We start from the raw sequence: 25,822 nt of genomic DNA, 5'->3' as shown, positions 1-25,822 counted from the left end.
ATGGATATGGTAGCCTTGGAAAGTAGGTGATTAATTTTTTGCTTTTGTAAATTTTTTGTGTGGAGTGCTAATATGGCAAGATAGTAGGTTTATATTTGAAGCAAAACAGTGGATGGATTCTAGCAACCTTGGAAAGTATGTGAATGGTAATTTTTTGCTTAGGATTATTGGTTGCCCTAAAAATGGTGTGGGGTAAGTTTGGACAACATAATATTTGTAACAATAGCCAGAACCAATATGTGAGAAGCTTGCTGTATGTCTGCTGGAGTTATGGGCTGGTCCTGGATATTTCTCCTACAAGTTTCTAACCTTACTTCAAAACCAATGCACCGCAACCCCTTGAATGCTGAGATCAAATTTTGAACTGAAAGGGAACTTGGCTAAAACTATGAGATGTTCATGGGTAAACATGATTTCATATATCCATGGACAAAGAGTTGGGAGGAAACTCCTACTTTAAGTGATTGGGCAAAATTTAGCCATGGGATGTTAAGCTCAAAATGTTGCAAGTTCTGGAGTATGTTCTACAACTTACATTTATTGATTTATAAAGTTAGTTTCATTTGTTATGCTAGTCAGTAACATAATAAACAATTTTTTTGTGATTTTATTCTTTTGCTAATGCATTGTATCTTAATAATGGGGGATGCAATGCTCATCATAAAGCAAAAAGTTAGTTTCATTTGTTATGCTAGTCAGTAACATAATAAACAATATTTTTCATGGTTTTATTCTTTTGCTAATGCATTGTATCTTAATAGTGTGGGATGCAATGCTCATCATAAGGCAATTTTGTTTGTTTGTTTCTATCATTGATTTTAAGAAAAAGAATGATCTGATTATCTTTATTACTATGTGTTTGTTCAGGTCATAATTTTGGTGATGAGGGAATGATATTTTTGGCTGAAAGTCTAGCATACAATCAGGTTAGTATTGCATAATCTGATTTCCATTTGCTAGACCTATATTTTGTCACTTAACTGTTACTTTCACTTTTTATCCTGTCCTCTCAATAGATGTTAAATTCTTTTTAAACAGAAAAGTACATTGTTGGTTATAATTTGGATTAGAAATATGTGAAATCCTCGAAGCATTTATGGTTGAAAATTGAGCTGTATGGAATTGTGTACTTAAAAAGTTAAAATGTGATAATTCAGGTTGCAGAGGAGGTGGACTTTTCGGCAAATAGTATAACTGCTAAAGGCTTGAAAGCACTTGCAGAGATTCTCCCAAAAAATGAGGCTTTGAAAATATTAAATCTTTCTGGCAATCCGATTGGTGATGAGGGAGCTCAGGTTGACTTATTTTATCTTAAAATGTTTCTGTAACTGGCTATATTTACATTTATCTATGAATTTATGTTTAAGATTGTATTTAGCATTTTAATGATATGATTGTCGAGCTTGAACTCTCTATCAATGCTTTCATGATCACAAAAAGAGACAACAACAAAGGTGTCTGGAATGAGATATGCAATTGGTTTTTGGGAGAAATTTCGGTGTATCACTTTATGCAATTTTCCTACAAACCCTTACATTTGTTTGATGTTTTGTCAACATGAAATAATGGTTCCATCTCTGTTACTGGCTAATTAATTGCCCATTTGGACAATTTTTTTAATCTAGGGTTTCTATTTAGTATTTTAATGATATGATTGCCCAGCTTGAACTCTCTATCAATGCTTTCATGATCACAAAAAGAGACAACAACAAAGGCATCTGGACTGAGAGATGCAATCATTTTTTGGGAGCTATTTTGGCTGATCACTTTATGCAATTTTCCTTCAAACCCTTATGTTTGTTTGATGTTTGGTCAACATGAAATAATGGCTTCATCTCTGTTACTGGCTAATTAATCTTGTCCATTTGGACAAAATTTCTAGCTCGGGTTAACTTAAAAGTGGAGTCAGAATGTCACATCCAAATTGACTGAATGACATGCTAGTTTTATCAGATGGCTAACGAGCAAATAATAGAATAATTGATTTTTAGATGTCAAGTGCATGAGGAGTTTCCCGTTTAATAACATTATATGTTTGTATGTATGTATGTATGTAGACAAGAAGGATGCTTTACCCCACACATATACAGTAGCATAGGATATATTGAACACTTGCAACAGAAGTATCCAGAATGCCAACGTTGAATACGCGACGACAGAACAGTACATACCACTTACCACAGTTAAAACTCGATACTTATATTGCAACTTAAAACAATTGCTACCGATCAGGCAGCTCGATGCACCTTCATTTATAATTAAGGTTACTGGTTCCTGTTGATGTGAGTTTGGTTCCACTGCAACATGCAGAATCAAATACTCAATGTTTCAGAATGAAACACCAAATACACAATCCTCTCTTGATATAAAATTGTCTCTCATGCCAAGCTTGCCATGCAAGATCATGAAATGACTTAAAGATTCTATTAACCATAGATACTCGTTCAGTGAAATAATGCGATTTGCTGGTAATCACTTAGGGGACTTATGCTATTCACTCGATGGGTATTAATTGCTTGCACTTCTGAAGATTTAGCTTCACAATATGCAATGAAAATATGGTTTGATTTTCCAACTTTCCACTTCAATTTAAACAACTAACTATGAATGCAAGGAATCATGGATGGACTTGGACTCTACTAGATGTAGCTTAATCAACGATTGCACACACCTAGTGCAAGCTTCTAAGGATATACTCAAATGGTTTTCAAATCAATATCTACCTCTTCAATCCCATCAATACATGCAAATGAAAGACTGGATATCAATTGAAGTTAAGTAGTTTCACTAGCTCACCACACAAGGCACTCCTACCATCAACAAGAGGTTAGTGGCCTAGTTTTATATTCGAGTCAAGCAAGTAAACATCCACAATTCTTCAATCCAACTAAACTACTTCTAAACAACATGAAATGAAATCCTAATCTAATTGAGGAAATATGGATCACCATGCAATAATGCAAACTTGGACACAACAATTCACCATGCAAGACACAACAATAGAAAGTAGAGAAAATTTGGCATTATGTTAGCAACAATTCTCCTAGAAGTCCTGTTTTACAAATGAGAGGGGTGAGGTTTGTTGGTGTTTTAACGCTACCAGGTTGCAAATGACCCAATACCAGGATGCAGAAGACAAAGAACGCGCCTAAGGACTAGCTAGATCCCATATTTAGCAGGATTTTCTTCAGATCTGAACCAACTTTAACAAAATCACAAGGATTCTCTACATTTTAGGCTTTGTAGGGCCAAGGCGAGTGTACCTTAGGGATGGAAATGACTGGATATCTAATCTTCTTCTTCACAATTCATTCATTCACACTCTTCTTTCAGATCCATCCCCGATAGCAGAAAATGGTCAACAATTCTTCTTAGATTTGTAATAACTCCTTGATTACAGTAGCTACCTATAATTCAGAGGAATACTATTACAAACAAGTAATGACCAGCAATTTGATTCTTCATACAGAAAAGTAAATATTGATTTGATTTTATATGTGCTTTGTGTAACCATATGAACCTTTCAATTTGCACCTGAATTGATGATCAGTGCCTTATCCATTGCTATATAGAGTCTAACCAGCACAAACTTTGACTTAATTAATTGCCTTGCAATTATATTTCAATTAAATTTATCAACAGTTAACCTTGAATTTCATTCTTATGATATCCCTTCCATACATCTAGAAACTCTATCAATTCATGAAAGCATTTACTTAACTCCTTGAATTAAAAACAATCATGAAAAGATATACAACCTATCCAAGTTGCATTAAAATGAAAGAACCTTGTTCATTCAATCCCAAAATTACAAACACATGGAAATGGAGACAAAATTCAGAGACATAGATGTAGCAGAACATTCCTTTGTATTGATCTTTCTTGAAAACAATACACTACTGGTATAAACTCAATAATAACTCAAGATATGACAAAACTGTCATTCCAGATTCACTTGTATTCTTAGATTACAAAAATGAGTATATCATAAAGTTGACACAGAGACTAACTGGACCAATTGCAAAATAACATAGCACTAAAAAATATATAGATTTCGGACCCTCACTACACATCTTTGAAATCCTTTTATAGGAAGGATTGCAACAAGCTTCAGATGGGAGGACACATGTCAAAAATTTAGTGGAAAGCAAATACAAAGATAATTTTGTGTTATTATATTACAAACATTCTTTGTATTTAATCAAAATTTGGGATGCAATTGCAAAATTGGCAGGTGATGCTTTCTGCAGGCTTCTTCAACATTTTTTTGTTGGTCTTCAATTGCCTGTTGCTTTCTCTGCCTTTTCTTTATCCTTTTTGTCCCTTCTGCCTTTAACTGTACCCTTGGACTGCCTAGTCACTTTCAACAGATTGTATGGCTTTAATATTTGCTATAACTTTCCAAATAGCAATATTAGTATCCACATCAGGCCACGTGGCATCCCGGAGGGTGTCTAACTCATTTATGCATTTATTCCATTTAGTGTTAGTTATAGCCTTTGATTCTCCAGTAGCCTTGCTCCTATCTGACTCAATTCTAAATAGAAAATTAATCATGTCATAGACAATTGTTACATTTGTCTCATTATTGCAATAAGCAACAAACTGTGGATGCCTCAAAATATCCTCAAAAGAGGAGGACCATTCTTGCCATTCTTTTATAACTCCATTAACATTTAAGATAATAGGAATAAAATTTGGAATCCCAGTGGCAATTATCTTCAAATTTCCTTGGATCAATTGCATTTTTTCTGAGAAAAAGCCTTGTAATTCCCTTACCCTATTAATCATTTTCTTGGCATTGATAATTACCACCTTGGGCAATTCTTTCTTCTGAGGTAGCAGAGGGACTAAGCTATCAAAAAATTGAGTGTATGGCCCCCATGTTGTAAATAAAGGGGATAGCAAAGCTAATGCTTTTGAGCATTGAAAATCAGCTCCTTGCATGGAGATATAGTTGTTGTGCACATTTTGTGAAACTATTTGCAAGGCATCTATCTTGTGCATCATTAGGCTCTGGATTGTCTTGATTTCCACCTCCTTTGCACCATCCCACTCATCAATGTCCATTTGCTGGCTCTCTTCCACATTTGTTGTATTAGCTTCTATCTGGGCTTCTTGGTCTTTTACCTCTATGATGGGCCTAGCCACATTTCTTAGGTTTCTTACCTCTTCATCCAAGGCAACCAATCTTTGTTCCAGGATGCAAGTCCTCTTTAGCTCTTCCTCATATTCCTTCCTAGCATCAATGGATATGTTGTATGTTTGATACAATTGTTCTTCCAACATATCCATTTTGCTCTTCCCCATAAGTGATGCTGTGTTCATCAGGTTATGGATTTGGTCACTAGACACAGTAGTGACATTCCAAAATATTACATTTCCTTGGGGAGAGTCTTTTATCTCCATAAGGTTGGGTTGTTTCCCTCAGGAGCCATGCTCCATTCACCCATTATCTCTCTATCAATGTTAAAACCAGACCCCTACGGCTCACCAGCAATATTTGTTTCCAAAAGAGATTGATTTGTCTTGCCTTCTTATTTGGTCTAGCATAAAAGATGAACTGACCTCCCATCCTAGGAAGAGAAGCATCCCACTTCTCATTACAAGCTCTCTAGCTTCTTCTACAGTGAGGATCTCACTGTTAGGGTCATACTCTTGCAACCTTTTCACTAATTCTGCAGTTTGCTCAGGGGAATCTCCTGGTTGCAGTTGTTGGGTAAGCTCATTTTGCTTGACCCTGTATAGGAATGACTTGAATTCATTTGATTTTTTGAATTCATCATCCTTCATAAATTCTTGAGCTTGAATTATTCTTTCATCCAACATTTGGATTTGCAGCTCAGTCTTATTAGGTATTTTCTCATTCTCCCCGGCTTGCTTCAGCAAGAAATTATGCTTTATTGTATCCAAATAGCGAGATCCTCTAGGCAAAATTTGCAGTGCCTTATCTCTGACCTTATTAGGGATCTCAATCATCTTTTGTCTTTTTCTCCCTTGAGCCCATGAAGAGCTCTCTGGCTGATCATCTTCTACATCAATAGTAATAACATCATCATCTTTTGTCTTTTTCTCCCTTGAGCCCATGAAGAGCTCTCTGGCTGATCATCTTCTACATAAATAGCGATAACATCCTCCTACCGAGGGGGCTTGATGCTCTGCTCTGTCTCTGATTTCTGCAGGTACTTGTGCCATTATTTGATCAAAATTATCGAGGCACTTGTTAAACCTGTCCAAGTATGTTGATTCATGATAGAAACCCTGGAAAGATGGATCTGTTGCCTTCATGGCTTCTTCTATTCTCATTATGTCTCTCCATTTACAGGTTCTATCCCTACAGACTTCAGTGTCTAAACAATTCATTATGCAATCTTCCTCCCAATTTGGCTTGCTGCTTGTGTATATTTTCTCATTTGTTTGAGAGCATGCCTTACCAAATCATTTGGATCCTAGGTCCTGGCAGGGGCTGTAAGAAACATAAATTCAGCAATGCATTTATCTATTTCTTCTATTGCATCTTTTCCTATGACAAAGTCCCCTACTTTGGTATTTCTGGCTACAAAAGAGCCTCTCTTAACAGTAGGATCTCAATATTCTTTGTTCATCATAAGTAGTTGCTAGAAGAATTTTGACTGACCTAATCTTTTTGGAACATATTTAGGTAGCACATGAGGGGGCTGGGGACAAAACCTTTATTATTGAAAAATTTCCAAACAAAAAAAGGCTTGCTCAATCATGGCTCACTACCCTATCCCCATATGGACAAGTAGATGGTCTTATCAACATCCTTACTACTCTAGGTATTCTCTCAGTTATATCAGCCAGCATATTTGAAATTGGAAAAACAAAATTATTATAAAAAGCAATAGCACTAGCATAAGGATAAAACCTTTGCCTGAGTCCACAGCTGCATGAGCAGGTTCTCTCCATTCTCCTCAGTGGCTTCAATGAAATCCAGACTGATATGCACTATGTTCTTGTAAGGAATGATATGCATGAACAATGAGTAATGGAAGAACTAAAATTTTCCAATTCTCCATTCTGAGCTGCCACAATCTCTTCATGCATCTTGTTTATAATATACTCAACAAAATCATATCCATCATTATGAACTGGGTCCTGGACATCTAGAGCCATAATGTATATATACCCAAGGGCATTCATGGTGCCATCTACTCCCACCAGTTTGTTGATCCCGAATATGGTGTATTTGAAGTATTTGCAGAAGAATTCGAGTGGCATAAGTTCTCCTACCTTCTTTGGTAGTTCGCTCTTCTCTTTCTTTTCTTTGGGAATGTGCCTCCTCATAACCCTTCCAGTAAAGAAGCCTTTTCAACTCTTAAATTTTTCATTCATCTTCTCTTTCTCAATTCGCCTGGTCATAAGTCCCCCTAGGTCAAAAACTTTAATAAAAGTCTTCCTATCCAGTCTGCACAGGATACTCATATCCTTCCTATGAAATCCTTTAGTTGTAGGATTGTATGATTTGATCAATGCCTTCATTAGATCAACATCTACTATTACCTCTGGCATTATCAATTTTGCCATGTTTATGATCCAAGGGTTGCAAATTGGTGATTTCTCAAATCTGTTATAAAGATAGCAGAATAGCTCATTCACATTGGTATCAGGGACAATAGCATCTCTGCAGAAAGAGTATGCATCTTTGAAAATATGGGCATTCATGGTTTGAGCATGAGAAGACCTTGGAAGGAAGTATACCCATTCCTTTGCATATAAACTTGCCAGCTTTGGTTTGGCTTGTTCAGTGGCTTGTGAAGACTCTTCTACGTCAACCTAGGCTATTATCTTGCCTTCTTCTTATGTCATGACTGCTGCTATCAAATTCCTTTAAACAATCTCTATCAATATCAACTTCTGAAAACTCTGAATATCTCTACAAATTTTGGAAATCTCTTAGCGCTCAAACCTTTATCTTTGGAATGTGCAAAATACTGTAGCTTAGAAAACTGTTATATCAACTTATTAACAGAGAAAAATGCAACAGAGTAAGCATTTATGTCTTTATGTCAACGTATGTGCAAATCCTCAAATTCTGCAAAAGTGCCAAAATCTACTTGTACTGCTAGCCTTTCAAATCTTTTAATGCACTTTTTGACAGGACATTGCTTTTAAAACAGGATGAGACTCTTAACAGTCACTTTTTTGCTTGAAAGCTTATGCTTGCGACCCAGTGACTCCTTTTAGTCGCCATTCCATGGTCATTTTCTACCTTAGCATTTAAAACCAACCACTAGGCGATCACATCTTCACACCTTCGCCGCTTTGCAGTCTAGTTAATGTTTTGGGCACTTAACAGTGCGCCTTAAGGATTTGACTCCTTTTAAAACTTCAATCGTGTGGTCGCTCCATTTTATTAACATTAACATTTTTCTTTGCAACCGTGCGAATCCCCTTAACAATCACGAAGTCACAGCTTCGCACACCTTTCTCGCTTCTAGGTTTTTCTTGTTGCGACTATCGATCAAAGGTTCTATTTGCAGTTTAATTTAAGACTTTGCAAGGTCGTGACTTATCTTAACTGATAGCGAATTTGCCTTGTGACCATGCAAGCAAAGGATTCTTCATGCGCTTCTAGCTCGATTGCTGCTTTGCGGCTCATCCTTATTGACATTTCTTTAACATTGCGACTGTGCGACTTACTATAGTCTTCTTCCATTCTGGTTATGTTACATGGTCACGGTCTAAACACTTCTTACAATCCTTAACTGCGCGACCATGCGAACAAACATCTTTATTCAATTTCGTCATATTGCAACTTGTTTTGATTATTTTCCTCTTATTACCATGATAGTGCAATCACATATATTTGTCCATTTCAACTAATTGTGTCGCCAAGTCGTTGACTTTACAACTTTTATTTTCTTTAACCGCACGACTGAGCGACCAAACAGATTCATGCCTCTTGTAGCTATTTTGGCTAGGTTGCAACTTAGCTTGCCAGTTATGACCTAACTACCTTGACCACGTGATTGAAGGTAAATTTGAATGTTTTAACCCTATCGCTGCTTCGCAGTCAAACTTCTTGATTATGTGTTAACCACTGCGACCATGTGATCAAAGGTAACCTTTAAGTGCTTCTGACCATTTTCGCCCAATCGCGGTCATCTCACATTCTTTAGTCTTCAAGGCCCTGATCATGCGAACATAACATTTCGTTCAGTTGCTGTTAAAATTTATAGCATCACTTCCACTTAGGCGATTGTGTGACTAAGGTCAGATTAACTGCTTCGCTCAATTGCGATACAATAAACTTTTAAATGCTCAACTGCCACGACTTTCGATCAAAGGAAACTTCGCCGCTTCGCTGGGTCACACCTTTTGATACTACGGTATGATGAAGAGCTTTGACCGTGCGATCAGCCTAGTCACATGGTTGTAAAGTTTTCTACTTTATGAGTTCACATTTAAAATGCACAAGTGTGTTAAAACAAAGATTGAACCAATTGATTTTTGCAATTCTTTAAAGGTTCAAAAAGGGTGCAGAATTAGACCAAGGGTTTGCTAGGGTAAAACATGTTTTATGAATTTCAAGGGAAAGGGAAAACTTATCAAATTAGGGTTTTCTTTTTTCTGATAGGTAATATTTGTATTATATTGATAAAGAGAGATACATTGTTATGGTATGGCTAGAAGCCTTTCAGTCTATACTACCCTTACCCTACCCATACATATGCCTTTAGACAAACAAAAATTCAGAGTATGAACACTATGACAAAGATAAACCACCCAGCCCAACCTTTAAACCAGTCGAACACACAAGAAGGAGCCATCGCCATCTCCATTGTCTGCTATTCCTTGAACCATCGTGCCGCTTCCTCACAAGTAAAAGTTGGCGTTGAGTGGTCATCCATCATCGAAATTCCTTGCCTCCCCCGATGACGCTTTCCATTGCCCTCCCCCTCTTCAATTATCAAAGATGCATCAACCCAAACACCCTGTGTTGTGGCCGCACCCCCCTTAAGGTGGCATTCCTTCACAATCTGGTGGTGAATTTGTTGTCTAGGCGCAAGTGTGCTCTTCCTCAGCATGGCCTTCATAAAGCCTCTTTCCTGCTCCTTCGGCACCCAAATGTGTTCAGTCAGGAATTCCACTATCGATTTCCACCCTTGTTTTGCTTTGGGGATGTGAACGCCTTGCGGAGTAGAGGAAAGCCACACCACCAGTGGTTGAATAGAAGAGTCCCCTCCACCAATTAGCTGCCAAGGCTCAGAACCCATCTCAATTCCAATGCCCAGAACCGCTCTCTCAAGTATATCCTCCAGCCCTAGAAGCCACTGCCTTTCTACACATGTAGCCACCACTCGACGCACCTCTTCTTTTGATTCCCCCACCATCAACGCGAGTGCAACAAACAGTGATGCCACATCCAAATTAGATCTCCTCTTCTAGAATGCCTCCAAATATTTTGGCCCTAGCATTTGTTGAATGCCCTTTAGAAAGACCGGGTCGTCAAAAACAAAAAAATTGTTTAAGACGCTGCATGGAAATTTGGCCTTCATAGGTCTGAATTTGAGAGTCCGAGGTGAGAGCAAAGTTTGCCTCCATTTCTGTCTCCGTGAAAAAACAAATGAGCTTGCCTTGCCTTCAACATGAACATATCTGCCTCAGAACTCTCTGGAACGAAGTACCAAAGCGAGCCAACACTCCATTTGACATGCACGAGGGATACATCGGTAGCAAGGAAATCTCTACTTACTGTGAAATAATTAATATCATCAAAATTTGAACTCATAATGCCTTTCCCTTAAAACCTCCAATTTTAATTATCATGAGTGAATCTTGTGTCTAAAGGCCGAACAATAGTACTCTTTATTAAAATCCAAGGTGATGAAAGTCCTCAAAGATTTCTTTTTGTGGACCCCAATGCTGAATTGGCACCTAAATTGGCTAGCAAATCCACCACTCTGTTCGCTTCCCAAAATGAATGTGAAACTTTAATATCATCAAAAACTAGAAGCAATTCCTTGATTTTCTGTATTTTTTGATCCATGTGCCATGCCTCCATCTTTCCTCTCTTTATGCCATTTATAATGATCTCCGAATCACCTTCCAAATGTATTCGTTTACAGCCAATTCTTGCTCCTAAGCCCAGAGCCTCCCTAGTTGCCGAACATTTTGCAGGATTATTTGTTCCATCCTGCAAATGTTTGGCTGCAAATGAGAGTATGTTGCCCTTAAGGTCTCTTGCCACACAACCACACCCTAAAACACCTGGGTTTCCCCTGGCTACCTCATCAAAGTTAATTTTAGTCCAACCATCCTCTGGAGGTGTCCATAACGCCTTCTCCCTCTTAGAAGTTGGATTAAACCCAACAAGCCCATGAACAGGCCATCAAATTAGGGTTTTCACTAGAGGATTGAAAACATAAAATAAAAAGCCTTAACTACACAACACAATTCAAGGCATTATCACATTAAAATTTTCAAATTTGAGGCATAGTGAAAATGAGGGCTATCAAGGTTTATATAGGAGCCCCAATTACAATGAACAACCAAGATTGAATTGAAATAATGGCCCAAAATAAACCATTACAAATTCTAATCAAGGCAATCAAAAGTAGCCAATAGAAATGAAGCATCACAAAATAAGCCAATGAGAAAATTCAAAGGCTTGAGGACCACTAAGAAGCAAAGAAGCCGCCTAGTCATCATACAACTCACCATCCAAGAAGTATACTCTTTTTGTCCTCTCCCCTTAAGCAAAATTTCATCAAGTTCCTCTATGTCAATACTAGGGAGGCCACTATGCTGTAACTCGATGACCTGTAACTTCTCCATGTAATCTTTATCTTAACTCCACCTTTTTATCCTTAGGAATTTTTCATCATTCTTGGACTTCTTTGTCTTGGATGCGTGGACTTTACAATGATTGAACCCTTGGTATTTCCACCTTCATTATTTGGAATTCTTCTTTGTCTTCTTCATCTTCGGATTTGATCCTTGGAGCAATCCCTTGAACACATTGACATCTTCCTTGGCATCTCAAATCCATTTCCTTGCGTGACTCGTTCATCGCCGGATCACTTCCTCGATGGGAATCTTGTCCTTAAATTCTTTCTTGCTTTGGACCCTAGACTTGTCTCATGTCCTTTTTCCTATGCTAACCTTGGTGTTAGAATCATCCTCAAATATGTCTCGGTGTACTTGTTTGATCCTTATGGAAAATTGATGTGAATAGGGACAAGTTGATCTCCTTGTAAGATAGTCTTTATTCTTCAAACATTTAATCATTTGTAAAGTTGACTTGCATAGGGACCCATGAATGTCCATGAGTTGAATCCTTGAACTTGTTCATGGACTCATTTTGAATCCAAACAAATCCACATCCCTGCTTGATGAAGGCTTGATCTGGAGGTAATTCCTTAAGTTTCATTTCTGAATTTCTTTCCTTTGTCCCAACTTTGAGCTGCATTATCTTGAAGTGTTGTCCTCCTTTGATGTTGACTGCTTTTGGTTGGTTCTCTTTCATTGCTATCCTTGAGCTTGAGCTTGAACTTGTCTTCCACCTTCCTTTGTTCATTTCCTTGTGACTATCCCTACCTTTGATCCAAATGTGATTCTTGGTACAAAGCTCAAAGTCAGTATGGTCTTAAGGGACTTAAATGAAATAATAAATTTCTGACCCATTAGATCCTTGATGAAATCCACAAATTCAATGCAAGAACTTAATAATCCTATTTGTAGAAGATTGTGAATAAAAAAGATACTTGGAATAGAATGTAGGACCATAAAATGATTAAACTAGCCTCAAAATAGCAAAATCAGACTTCTACTAATAAGGGAGAATTCCAATTTTGTGAAGACACTTTATGATACGTCTGAAAACAAAATTAACATACAGTCCCAATAACTCGCTGGGTCAGCTCACATCATGATCCATGGATTCAAATACGGATCATGAATTGAAATTATGAACCAATCCATGCACAAAATTCAATTTTTGGAGGACATGGAAGTCTGAAAATGACTTATGATTAATTCAAGCAACTCATAAGCTTTTTGCGCAAGGACTGAATTGACAGTTTGGAACCTGGATTTGCAATTTAACCATGAATTAGAAACTTAGAACAATGATCGATCACTAAAAATATAAAAACAGACTCTAACAAGGTTCTGATTTTCTGAGGACATCTCGGACAAGTCTGAAAATAAGCTATACCTGCGAAATTAATCCTTTATCAAATTCATGAACCTGTTTATGAGTTAGGAAACAAAGTCATAACTTTATTAAGCATCAATATCGCATTCCTTATTCGTGTTAAGTCTGAAGACATACCTGCAACCTGCATTTCTCAAATGAGTTTGAGTGGCAAAACTGGTGATTTGGATGCCCAAGAACCCCGCAAAGACTCAGCACTATCAATCCCTCGAATTGGTAAAGTTGGGATTTAATAGTAAATTATCTAAAAATTGCTTCTGTTTCTTCAAATCTGCAGACCCTAGGTATGCAACTTGTGTTTTCAGACTTTAGAATGGCTCAAATGGTGCTTAGAACAATGTCCAAAAGTCTGCAGTACATTTAGGATCAGATTGTAATCAAAGCAAACTCAGACTTAGGGAAAAAAATTGATTCCAAGAAGTTGCCCTCAGATATTCATTCATAATTCACTCAGCTTGTCCTCCCAATTACCGAAGATAGTTGTTACAAATGTTTGGTAATAGGCCAAGGAAGAGTCAGCAAACAAGTTTGGGCTGCTTGGGCTCTTAGATTATTTTATATGTTTTTTTTGAAAAAAGGCTCAATTTGAGGAAAACTTAAGATCTGGGCCTGCAAATACCTCTGTTTCAGCCCTCTAATGGCTGCAAAACCTGTGGTTTGGTCTTGGAATCAATCAGCAAACAGTCATAAACAGATTTGAGGGCTTGGTGAATTTATACTATTTTTTTTCAAAAGTCGCCAGTGTGGATGATCTTCAGATTTGTGTCTGCTGACATGAATTTTCAGCCCTTTCTTGCCTTTAAAAACTTAGAAAAATGGTCTCCAAACAACCTGTCACAGTGCATGGAAAAAATTCTTTGCAATTCCATGAATTCCCAAAAAACAACATACCATAAGAGGGTTTTTGGAATTTTCGTTCGAAAATAGCTTGTTTTCAGCCCTCTAATGGCTTCCACAAATTCATAAGATATCACCCTTCAGCCTTCTTCAATCACTTGCATCACTTGAACTTGCCATTTTCATCTCTCCAAGGTTGGGTTGTCTTCCACTTAGCCTTCTTGCTTCAGATTTTCAGCCACTTAGCAATTGCCTTTATAAATCCATTTGATTTTCCCCTCTTGGTTGATGGCCTTATAAAGGAGTTTGGGATGTTGCTTTACCACCCACAAGCAATGTGGTATAAAAGATCAACGAGTTTGTAGAAATTTCCAACTTTACTATATTAATTTCCCCAAATTTTAATTAATTAATAAAATAATGCCCAATAGAGGAAAATTGATCCATGCATGGATCCTCAAAATTGACCAAGTCCACTATATGCATGGATTGAAAGCCATATCGAATCTCAAATTCCACCCATATGAACTAGGGAAAATCAACCAAGACTTGGATGGAATTCAGTTTGTACTTAGGAAATAAAACTCATCCCACTTCATCCCCACAAGGGGAAATCAACCCTAGTATGGACACCCTTGACACCTAGAAAAATGTCGCAAATTAGCTCTCAAAGGGAAATTTGACCTTAGTCTAGACAAATGTTGGACTAGAAAAATTTCACTTTCCATACTTCCCTTTTAAGGGAAAAACATGCCATGTTCGGACACCTCTAACACTTGGACAAAAATTTCAATCCACCATTGCTCTTCAAGGGAAAGATGACCCATGCTTGGAAAAATTCGGCACTTGAAAACTTTTGGAATTCATGCTTGCCACCCAAGGGAAAAATGACCCTAGTCTGGACAACTTCCAAACTTAAAATTTTTTAAACATCCAACACTTAGTTCAAGGGGAAAACTGACCCTTGTCTTGACAACTTCCAGACATAGAAAAAATTTCCAAGTTCCTAACTTCCTCCAAGGGAAAAGGGATCCTAGTCTAGACTTAGTTCAAGGGGAAAACTGACCCTTGTCTTGACAACTTTCAGACATAGAAAAAATTTCCAAGTTCCTAACTTCCTCCAAGGGAAAAGTGATCCTAGTCTAGACTTTTCCTAGACGAAAAATTTCTAGCTCACCCTTGGGGGAAAATCACCCCTAGTTTGGATTTTTTGAATACTTAGAAAATTTTTGAGCAAAAATCATCCAAAGTGGTGGAAATTCATGGTATGCTTGGATTTTTATCCCCAACACTTGGAATTTTTTAGGAAATGGCCAATTAAAGTGGGCAAATTCATGCTAAGACCAGATTTTGATCAAAATATGAAGGGAAATTCAATATTGAGTCCGGTTTTTGATCAAAATTTGAAGGGAAATTCATAGTGAGTCCAGATTTTGTGTATTTTATAATGAAAAAAATGATTTTTCTTAGGATTTGGCAATTTAAAGTGCAGAAGATAAATTTTATGAGGTTTTTTAAGGCCCTTATGCATGGAATATACCTTTATATTGAATTTCAGATTAGCCAAAATCTAAATACACTTAGGATTTTATGTTCAACCCACTATAACATGACCCCTACAAACTTCTATTTAACGCTTCCACATTAAAAAACACAACTTGGCCACTTGATTTCTTTGTCACCCTTAGTGTTTTAAAGCTCTAAACTGCCAAACCTAATGCCAAAATCTACCTAACCTAACAACTATGAGCAAAAAGAGGGGGTCCCCATTTGCAATGGGTGATGGTGTGATAAGCTCACAACAGGTTCTCCTTCTGCCCCTGAAGTCTTGGTCTAGATTGAAGTGGGTTCATGATCTCGTCCGTGTGGGTTTGGGAAGTGTGCCAAATCTTAGGCCCGTGGGTCCATTGCTATTGAACTGGGGCCAAATTTGCTTTTAAATTTTTGTTTTTGGTAAAAGCGTGGAATTTGACTCCTAACCCTAATTATACCCATTGAATACAACAAGAAGGTGAAACCTATCTCATTTATGTTATTGCTAGTGGAAAAAAACATTTTTCTCCATTGATGTTTTTATTTCTTGCTATTGCACAAAGAGAGTTGAAGATTTATTGTTGAGTGCTCTGAGCTGGTTGTTGTGCTATTCAAACAAAACTTCAAGTGTTGGTTTGTTCTCAAAGAGATTGTAGAGGAAGATTTCTTTGAAACAGGTAGGTTTTTGTTGTTTTTAAAATTTTTTTCCTTACATTTTATCTTTAAATGAAATCTCTAGTTTTGTTTTGAAGTTTTTTTCATTTTGGTTTGTACTTATCCATGTCTGTAGAACTTCTGGTGAGATACTAAAATGGCAAGTCTTCTAGCTCTAGAAGCGAGTCTTGCTTCAAAAGAAACCCACACTCTCCCCTTTGTTAATACGTGGAAATGGTACAGCTTCTAGGTGAAGGATGCTCTTGAGACATCAGACGGATGCTTTAAGGTGCGTGTTCGCTCTTCATTCTTCTGTTTTCCATGCACTTGAGTGTCTCACCTATCTGCTTCTGTCCTCTTGCTAGGATCTGGCAGAGCTTCTGCTGACTTCTTCTAAGCTTCCTGAATGCATGTTTCAATCCATCAATCAGTGCCATGATGTGCAGTGGAAATTTGGGTACGATGCGGTTGGGTGCATTACGGAAAACCCCATGGATGTGTCCCCAAGGAACATTGAATTGAAGTAATCATCATTAATCTGTAGTCGGGCCCATGAAGCATCCTTGGTGGAGTTGCCTTTTCAATTGTTGGTGTCTACCCATGACCAAAAGCCACATAAAATAACTTCCAAAATACTTAATGAACTAGAAGTTCTTGACACAATTGTAAATTGAGGAACTAGAATCCCCAGCAAAAAGCAACTTTTAACTTATTTTTTTATTTTAGGTCTGTGCTAAACTAGAAAGAGCTTTTATAAAATCATTGGTAGCAAGCAAAAATCCCTTCTAGCAGGAAATGTAGGTCTTCTTTATTAATTGGAAGTTGGCTTATGAAACATTCTTGTTGGGTTTGGTATATTTATTGTAGGATTGGGTTCAAAAGTCAAAACTATATTTTTTTCTTCCTTCCTGTTCCAGTAATTATAAGATTTAAGGACTCCATCATCTCATTTTATGGCTCATCAATATCCCAAGAGTGATAATCTAGTATTCTTCATCTTACTTTAGATGCTTTCTATCACAATTTGAAGCAATTTTAAAAAATGGTTGAATTTATGACATATTTTAAAAAGATTTACACCAGAGTGCTTCAAATAACTGTGCCCAGCAACATAATTCATTTCACAGGAAAACAAGAAAACCACTAGCAGTTCAATATTGCTGCACTTCAAGTTATATACACACTCTGCTAGACGCTTAACTAATCAATTGAGTTTGCTTTTCATTCACATTGGCATTCTGCATGTGTTGAAGAATGGATGCATGATTGTTAATGACTTTTTGGCTGCAACGCATTACTGAATATCATTTTATTTTATGATATTGGTGCCTTAGTTATTATTGGACAAAACAGCGTTTTCATTGATAAGAATCATTATTGAAATATTAACATCCAAGAGCTTGAAGTCTAAATCCTAAGATGAGTTGGTTTCTCTTTTTCCAGGAGCTGGCAGTTATGCTAGAGAGGAACTCTGGTCTCCAGAGACTTTATCTGAACAGTGCTAGTATAGGAGATGAGGTATTACCATGTTCTGAGAGTTAGTTCACAGGAAAAACAAACCTGGCATATGAGCTTCATGTTCAACTATTATGAGATTATTTTGCACTGTGCTTTAAATTTCCCAATTCCTTTTCAAGAAATTGATGCCTTGTAAAAAGGTATTGTCCTAACTGTATTGGTGATGCTTTTAAACCCATTTTCAGGGTGCCAAGGCACTTGCAGAAGCACTAAAGAAGAACAGGTCCTTGTTGGTCATACAACTCAACAACAACATGATTGATTATTCTGTAATATCCCCCATCCTCGTTGAGAGAAGATATATGATACTGTAGCTACAAAAGCGAAAACTATTGTTTTGCCCAATCCTTCAAAATTTATAATTTTTTAAAATGATATCATGATTGGATACTATTACAGGGATTTGCAGCTCTGGCTGAAGCATTACCTGCAAATAAGTCAATTCGAGCTATACATCTGAAGTAAGCAAATGCACACTCTGTAGATCTGTTTATACAATTATCAATGTATTTTATTACTTTGATTGAAATAGTATACACAAATCTTGAGTTCATGAGTGTTGGTACATTTTTAGTTATGGGGTTGCTTGTTTAGAACTGGATAGATAGTTCTGGTCCATTAGTTATCAATTGAATACTGCCGCAGGTCTTGCAGCCTTTACTGACTTTCTTATTAATTCAGTGGCAATTATGGTGGTCCTCTGGGAGCAGCTGCTTTTGGGAAAGGACTTGAATTGAACAAATCTTTAATGGTATGTAGTTCAATATTTGAAATCAATCAACACTTAATATTGGAAATAATTTTATCGTATCTGTGAGCAATGCAATATGCTTCCATTCAATGACCTCTGCAAATAATAATAGAGTTTTGGGGATGATTCCGTAGGCATTTGATTTATATATACAACTGAATGCTTAATTCATAAGAATCTGTTTATGAGCATGGACTCCAGTCTCTCTCACAAGGTATTTTCCAGCAATGAAAAATGTCTTTGGTGGTTTTACTCATTGCAAATGACACTTCTATTGTTTACATTATTCAATGCTGTTGCGTGCTCTAGTTTCTTAAGAAATAAAATATTGAGAAGACTCTATAGATGTTTATGGCTATGAAGATGTTTCCATATTATAATATTAATTGATATGCTGTGGTCTGAAAAATGGTTACTTTGGATACAACTATGTAAAAAGGTTAATGTCTTTTACTCAGTTGTTTCCAAAAGGTCCATTTTCCAATTTTCCTGGATTTTGTGAAAAGCCTACCTGTTTAATCCTTTATATTGTTTTAATTATTTTAACAATCTGAATGATTAGTATTATATGGAATTGAATACTGACTACAACTCAGATCCCTAATACTTAAACTACTGTCAATTAAAATAAGGTCACAACTCGGGTTTATAAACTCTATTATATGTGTGAAATTTACATATTCCTTGTTTTCTTTGTAGACTACTTTATATATTTACTGTAGTGAATAGACTTGAACTCAAAGTATATCTGGCTAGCTGATTTTTGATTTGAATTTTGACATTACAAAGAACCTAGCACAAACTAGGCTATATGAAAAAAATAATTATATAGAGATATTTTAAGCAAGACATGTTTTCTTTTATTTTTTTCTTGGGGAAAAAGAGGGGTAAATATTTATTAAGACAAAAAGGATTACAATAAGGAGAGCTCAACAAGGAACTCTGTCCTGATCAACAAGTCCATCAAATTCTCATAACAGATCAAGGGGTAGCTGCCCCCTATCCATAATATTCTAGCCCGGTGCATGAATAAAAGCCCATTTGGCTAAACAATCAGCAGCTCTGTTCCATTCGCGAGGAATGTAAGTAAACCTAATGAACTCTAGAGAGGTACAAAAGAGAAGAGTCTAATTAACAATAGTAGCAAGTTGGTGACTAACATCCTCAAGCTCCTACGAAGTAAGCAAATTCACCACCACTTGGGAGTCAGACTCACAGATAATCTTGCACCATCCCCTCAGACAACATTGTTCCACAACATATAAAATGGCCAGAGCCTCCATGAGATTGTTAGTATGGAAACCCTTATGCATTGAGAAAAAGAATTTAACTTCACCAGAGCTGGAACGAGCCACTCTCCCAATACCAGCAGGTCCTGGATTCCCCCGGGAAGAACCATCAGTGTTAACTTTAAGAACTCCATGAGGAGTCGTCCAATGCCCCTCCTGATTCACTCATCGCTTCCCCTGTTGCCTAGGCTGTTTGGGCACTCTTTGATACCACTAAGCTGCAGCCCATCCTGAAGATGAAAATTGAGGCGATTGCATATAGCAAGATTGACTGGATCCATACCCCCATCTAGCTCACACTTTGCTTGAATAGTTTCTTGAAGAGAATGTGAGATCTTCCACCAGAGATGCATAACACCAATTCAAACATCTTGAAAGATTCGCCGATTCCTCTCTAGCCAAATATGCCAAAGAATAAACGATGGGTCAGCAATCCAAGCAACATGGAGAGGAGAAACCATGGAGGGAGCACTCCCCAAGCGGGCCCAAAACTCAGGCAAGGAGGAAGCATGCCAACAAGAGCAACCCTAAGCACTCCACCAAAGATGCCATAACTGAGTAGAAAAGGAGCAATAGAAGAACAGATGGGAGACATGCTCCTCCCCATTACCACACAAAACACAAAATGAGTGGCCTTGGAATCCATGTTTACAAAGATTATCCCATGTAAGACAGCGGTTGTGAGCCACTAGCCACATGAAAAAATTGCACTTGGACCAAGAAAATTTATTCCAAACTTGTTTCAACCAAGGGACCCCAACATCCACTAATAGTGGTCTAGTTATCTCCTGATACCCAATAGAGACAGAATATTTACTAGACAAGGTACCTCCTCAAGCCAAAACATCTAGTCCGAGCTGAGAGCAACACACCCTAGAGGCAAAAATCTGAAAAAGCTCCTGATGATCCACCTCTGTGCCTCTAGGAGGCCAATGTGAAGAGTGCTTCCATCTATAACTAACAACAGGTCCCAATTGATAAGTAGTCTTGTAATGAGCCACTTTATCCTATCCACCAATAAGAAAAGAATCACAAAGAGTCTGAAGATGAGGGTATATGGATAAGATGGAGGGGAATCCATCCCAAGCATCGGACCAAAACAAAGCCTCAGAGCCTCCCTTTCATATCTAGAAAAGACCCCTCTTAACTAAATGAGCACCAATCTTGAGACTATGCCACACCATAGAGCCACGACCTTCAAGAGGAAGTGCAAAAATAGAGTAAGGATCAACACCTCTAAAATATTTATGAGTTATAATACAGGCCTAGAGTTGATGCTGCCCAGAGCACCATCACCAATAAAGCTTAGTAGCCAATGCTTGACTACTCAAGATAGCTGATCAAAGACCAAGACCACCCTCATTCTTAGGCCTGCAAACACTCTCCCAGCTAATCAAACTCCATTTAGAGTTACGCAAATTACCACTCCAAAGGAATTGCCGAGAAAGAGCATCAAACTCCTTGAGAAAGTAAATAGGAGCAGCCTGAACCATGCTTTTATAAATAAGAAGAGCTTGAATAACAAATTGAAGAAGGGTAACCCGAGCAACAATAGAGAGCCATCTATGAGTCCAATGATTTACCTTTTCCTGAAGCTTATTAATCAAATTTTGCCAAAAGAGTCGTGGCAGCCTAGAAATAGCAATAGGGATGCCAAGATATGTTAAAGGAAGTGACCCAATCTGAAAGCACAGGATATTAGCAATCCTTTGCTGAATAGATTCAAGAGCGTTAAATAAATAGAAGATTTGTGCTCCTTAACTTTTTGGCTTGATGTGTTAGAATATATAGTCCATTGATATAACTAAGGGGGGGTGGGTGAATCAATTATCCAACTATTATCACAATCATTTACTTTAAACAATCTTAACCATATGAGTAATGTTAACTGAAACCACAACAAGATACTCATACACAATTAACACTAGATATGTTAACTAGGGAGACCCTTGATCAAAGGAAAACCCGGGTGGGGATGGTACCCACAAGATGATGTACTAATATAAATATTCCTTGTTAGAGGATAAACCCTGGGAGGAGTCTATTACAACATTCAGTACATATGAGTCCCTGTTAGGAGACTTTGAATCCCTGTTAGAAGATTCCAACCCTGTTAGGAGTTGTGCCAACCTTGTTAGGAGTTGTGAAAGACAGTGGGACCCATTGCCCAAACAACTTCAAGGTTAAGATCAAAGAACCCACTGTCCAAATGATCTCTATATTATTCCTTGTAGAATAATAGAATTGAAATGTACTTCCTTCCTCTGTCTCTGTCCTGTCAATCAGACTTCTGCTCCTTTAGATCTTGTAACCAGATCTCATATTGCGCATCTAATGATCCCTTGGATCGCTAACACGCATTCAACAAGCATTCTGCTCCTTGCACTGCGCACTAATACTTCGCATTCCACTTGATCCTCTAAATCAAGACCCCTTTTACAAGCAAGGAAAACAACTTTCCTTTATAACATATCTTCATAATAATTCCTTGAGTCGGCCTTGAGGCTTTCCCAACTAATTAAAATAAGATAATTAATTCACAATTACAATAGCACTGTTGGCTCACAGTCTATACAAAACTTTACACATGTGAAACCATGTCTTGCGTACACACTAGCGTCATCACATGATTGACCATTATCACTGCGTAATTGCGCATCTCTTCATTACATCTCAAATGAAAGATAACGATAGATCATCAAAACTCTGTTTTCCAATGCTCTATTTCTGCGCTGCTTCCAATAAATCAAGTGTAACTTTTGTACACCATCGAATCAGACTTGGTCCTTTTAACGACATCATCAGGACAACCTCAGGAACACGTCCTCCATTGCGCATCATCTCAAACTTCCTCAACTTCTATGCATACAAAGATAACTGATTGCAATTCTTCCAGTCTTAACAAAATTTCTGCTATGTTGACATTAATGACGAATACAGTCACGAATGCAACATATCAATACTTTACAATGCTTAGGATACTCCCCCAATGTAGTATCATTGGCATGCATGCTAACAATCTCCCCCTTTGGCATTGATGGCAACATAGATGAATAACATCTAGGTTCCAAGAAGACCAAACTGTACTCTGCTGTTGTCATCTCAAATCGTCTTCATCAATATGAAATTTGAAATCCTCTAGAACACTGTACTGTTCTCCTTCTTTTAGGATCGGCAACAGTTGTTCACTAAAAACAACTTACAATACTTTCTGGCTGCATCTGTGCACTTATATTTCCTTCTATACACTTACATTTTTGAATGCGCACTTACATTTCCTTCTGCGACCTTATATTTCCTTTTGCGCACTTACATGAATCTTTCTAAATCTCCCTAAAGAGATAACTCTCCCCCATTGCCATCTCAATAGGTGCTTCTCTTCCCATTGCTTATGTACATTCTCTCAATATGCTTTTCATGTACATTTGCTAATCAACCATTCAAATCATCAACCAGCTTGAGTGTTCAAAGACACTGTTCAATACCAATTACCAAGAGTCCTTTATGACTCAGTACATACTAGATACTCCCCCATTTAGGAAGCATCAACATTCAGTCCAGCCTAACCATAGTGCTCTGTACCACTGGACTGATGCACTCCTTGCATCATCTACTCTGAAGTAGGTAGGGGCATAACCCCTAACATACCTCTTAGGTACTCAAAAGTATCTTTAGACAAAGGCTTCGTAAGGATATCTGCAATCTAATCTATAGTGCTTACATACTCCAACCTTATCTCTTTCTCTGCTGCCTTCTCTCTCAAAGCATGATACTTTATGGATATGTGCTTTCTCTTAGAATGCAATACTGGATTCTTAGACATACTTACTATACTTGTGTTATCGCAGTAAATGATAACAGGTTCTGTAAACTCAATCCCTATAGCCTTCAAAATTTGTTTCATCCACATAACTTGATTACAGTTATTTGCTGCTACAACATACTCTGCCTCAATTGTACTCTGAGATATGCAGTCCTATTTCTTACTCAACCAAGAAACCAATCTTCCTCCAAGAAAGAATGCTCCACCATTGGTGCTCTTTTTGTCATCCATATTGCCTGCCCGATTTGCATCAGTATATGTGCACAAGGTGAAATCATTTGATCTATCGTACCAAATTCCATAATCAGATGTACCCTTCAAATATCTGAATATCTTTTTTATTGTTGCATATGATACTCTCTTGGATCAGCTTGAAATCTAGCCACAATCCCAACTGCATTTTCTATATTTGGTCTAGTATGAGTTAGATATTGCAATCCCCCAATCATAGATCTATATTTCTTCTGCTCAATTGTAGGAGTTTCATCTGTACTAGATAACTTGTGACTAGTTACCATGGGTGTACCAATAGGTTTGCAACTTTCCAAACCAAGTCTTTTCAACAAATCTTTCAGATACTTACTTTGTGAAATAAATATCCCATCTTTGTTCTGCACAATCAGCAATCCTAGGAAAAACTTCATTTCTCCTATCATGCTTTTTTCAAATTCATTTTTCATCTCTTCAGCAAACTTATCACTTTCTTTATCATTTCCTCCAAATATTATGTCATCCACAAATATTACAATGATAAATAAACCATCATCAATTTTTCTCAAATACAAATTACCATCTGTTGTACCTTTAATAAATCCAAGCTTAGACAAATACCTATCGAACCTTGAATACTAGGTTCTAGGTGCTTGCTTTAGACCAAATAGTGCTTTTTTCTTAAGTCTGCATACAAAATCTTTATCTTCTGTCAGAGGGAATCCATTAGGTTGCTCAATGTAGACTTCTTCTTCAAGTTCTCCATTCAGAAAAGCTGACTTGACATCCATTTGATAAACTTTGAAATTGTTGCTTGCTGCATAAGCCAAGAACATCCTTACTGCTTCCATTCTTGCCATAGGTGCATATGTCTCGTCATAATCTATGCCTTCTTGCCGCGAGTAACCTTTGCAAACAGGTCTGGCCTTGGTTCTCACAACTTCTCCTTGCTCATTCGTCTTATTTTTGAATACCCACTTGGTTCCTATAACATTTTTGTTTTTAGGTCTAGGAACTAATTCCCATGTTGCATTCTTCACAATCTGATCTAGTTCTTCTTTCATTGCTTGCATCCAGTGATCATCTTTACATGCCTTATTTGTGCTTTTACGTTCCACTTGAGAAATCAAACATAATTCCTCATTCACTTTGTTCCTTGTCATTGCACCTTTATCCTTGTTCCCAATTATTTGCTCTGGAGGGTGATTCTTTGTCATGTTTCTATTGGAAGTAGGAGCTGACATCTCAACTCTTATCTCTTCTTTAGGTTTAGATCTTTGTTCTTCTCTATGGTCAACAAATACTTCATTCTGCAAGGCATTGTTAGTCTCAAAAAGAACTTCAGCATTTTGTCTAATAATTCTAGAATTATCCTCTTCTTTACAATCATCAATAATAGTTACCAAGGCTATCTCTTCTAATACTTCCTCTTTCAATTTACTCTTATCATCATAATCATTTAAGAATCTTTCCATACTTGCTTTAATCTTCATCTTTATCAGAAAGAGAACTCTTTCTAGATTTTCTTACTCTCATAGGGCATGTAGATGAAAAATGACCAAACTTGTTACATGTCCAACAAGGAAAAATTTCCATACCTTCTTTCTCTCAATTCATAAGAAGATCAATACCTTCCTTGATCTTCATGTCTTCTTCGGATCTGGATTTGTCTTTGCTTGTGCTTCTGTCCAGAAACTCAATGCTTAATTCTATACACAATTCTGATCTTTCACCAAGAAGCTCCATCTTCTAGGTGTCAAAATTTCCTCCATCTAATTTAGGACTATCCTTTCTGAAATAACTCACCACTGATCTTCCAAAGTTGTTAAGCTTTATCTTCAAGGACCTGATGCTCTGATACCAATTGTTAGAATATATAGTACACTGATATAATTGAGGGAGCGGGGGGGGGGGGCGGGGTGAGTGAATCAGTTATCTAACTATTATCACAATCATTTACTTTAAACAATCTTAACCATATGAGTAATGTTAACTGAAACCACAACAAGATACTCATACACAAT

At 37.3% G+C, this 25,822-nt stretch overlaps 1 protein-coding gene across 4 annotated transcripts in view; it reads left to right on the top strand.

Annotated features, from left to right (window-relative positions):
* EMB2004 (RNI-like superfamily protein) overlaps window positions 1–25,822 on the top strand; it is a 71,588-nt gene that overhangs the window by 2,122 nt on the left and 43,644 nt on the right. For all 4 annotated transcript variants that reach the window (XR_016355895.1, XM_089799197.1, XM_089799198.1 and 1 more), the window contains 6 exons: window positions 868–926; window positions 1,158–1,295; window positions 17,651–17,725; window positions 17,911–17,994; window positions 18,125–18,186; window positions 18,407–18,476. Coding sequence is in view for 3 of the 4 variants with exons in the window: in XM_089799197.1 (XP_089655323.1) it covers window positions 868–926; window positions 1,158–1,295; window positions 17,651–17,725; window positions 17,911–17,994; window positions 18,125–18,186; window positions 18,407–18,476 (488 nt within the window). In the remaining variant the exon portion in view is untranslated. The remainder of the gene's footprint in view (window positions 1–867; window positions 927–1,157; window positions 1,296–17,650; window positions 17,726–17,910; window positions 17,995–18,124; window positions 18,187–18,406; window positions 18,477–25,822) is intronic.

Source organism: Cupressus sempervirens, chromosome 9, assembly GCF_028749045.1.
Source record: "Cupressus sempervirens isolate cs-2001-9-10 chromosome 9, ASM2874904v1, whole genome shotgun sequence".
In the NCBI taxonomy this organism is placed as follows: Eukaryota; Viridiplantae; Streptophyta; class Pinopsida; order Cupressales; family Cupressaceae; genus Cupressus; species Cupressus sempervirens.
The sequence above is the reverse complement of the archived record's forward strand: the minus strand, read 5'-3'. Positions and strand labels throughout refer to the sequence as shown.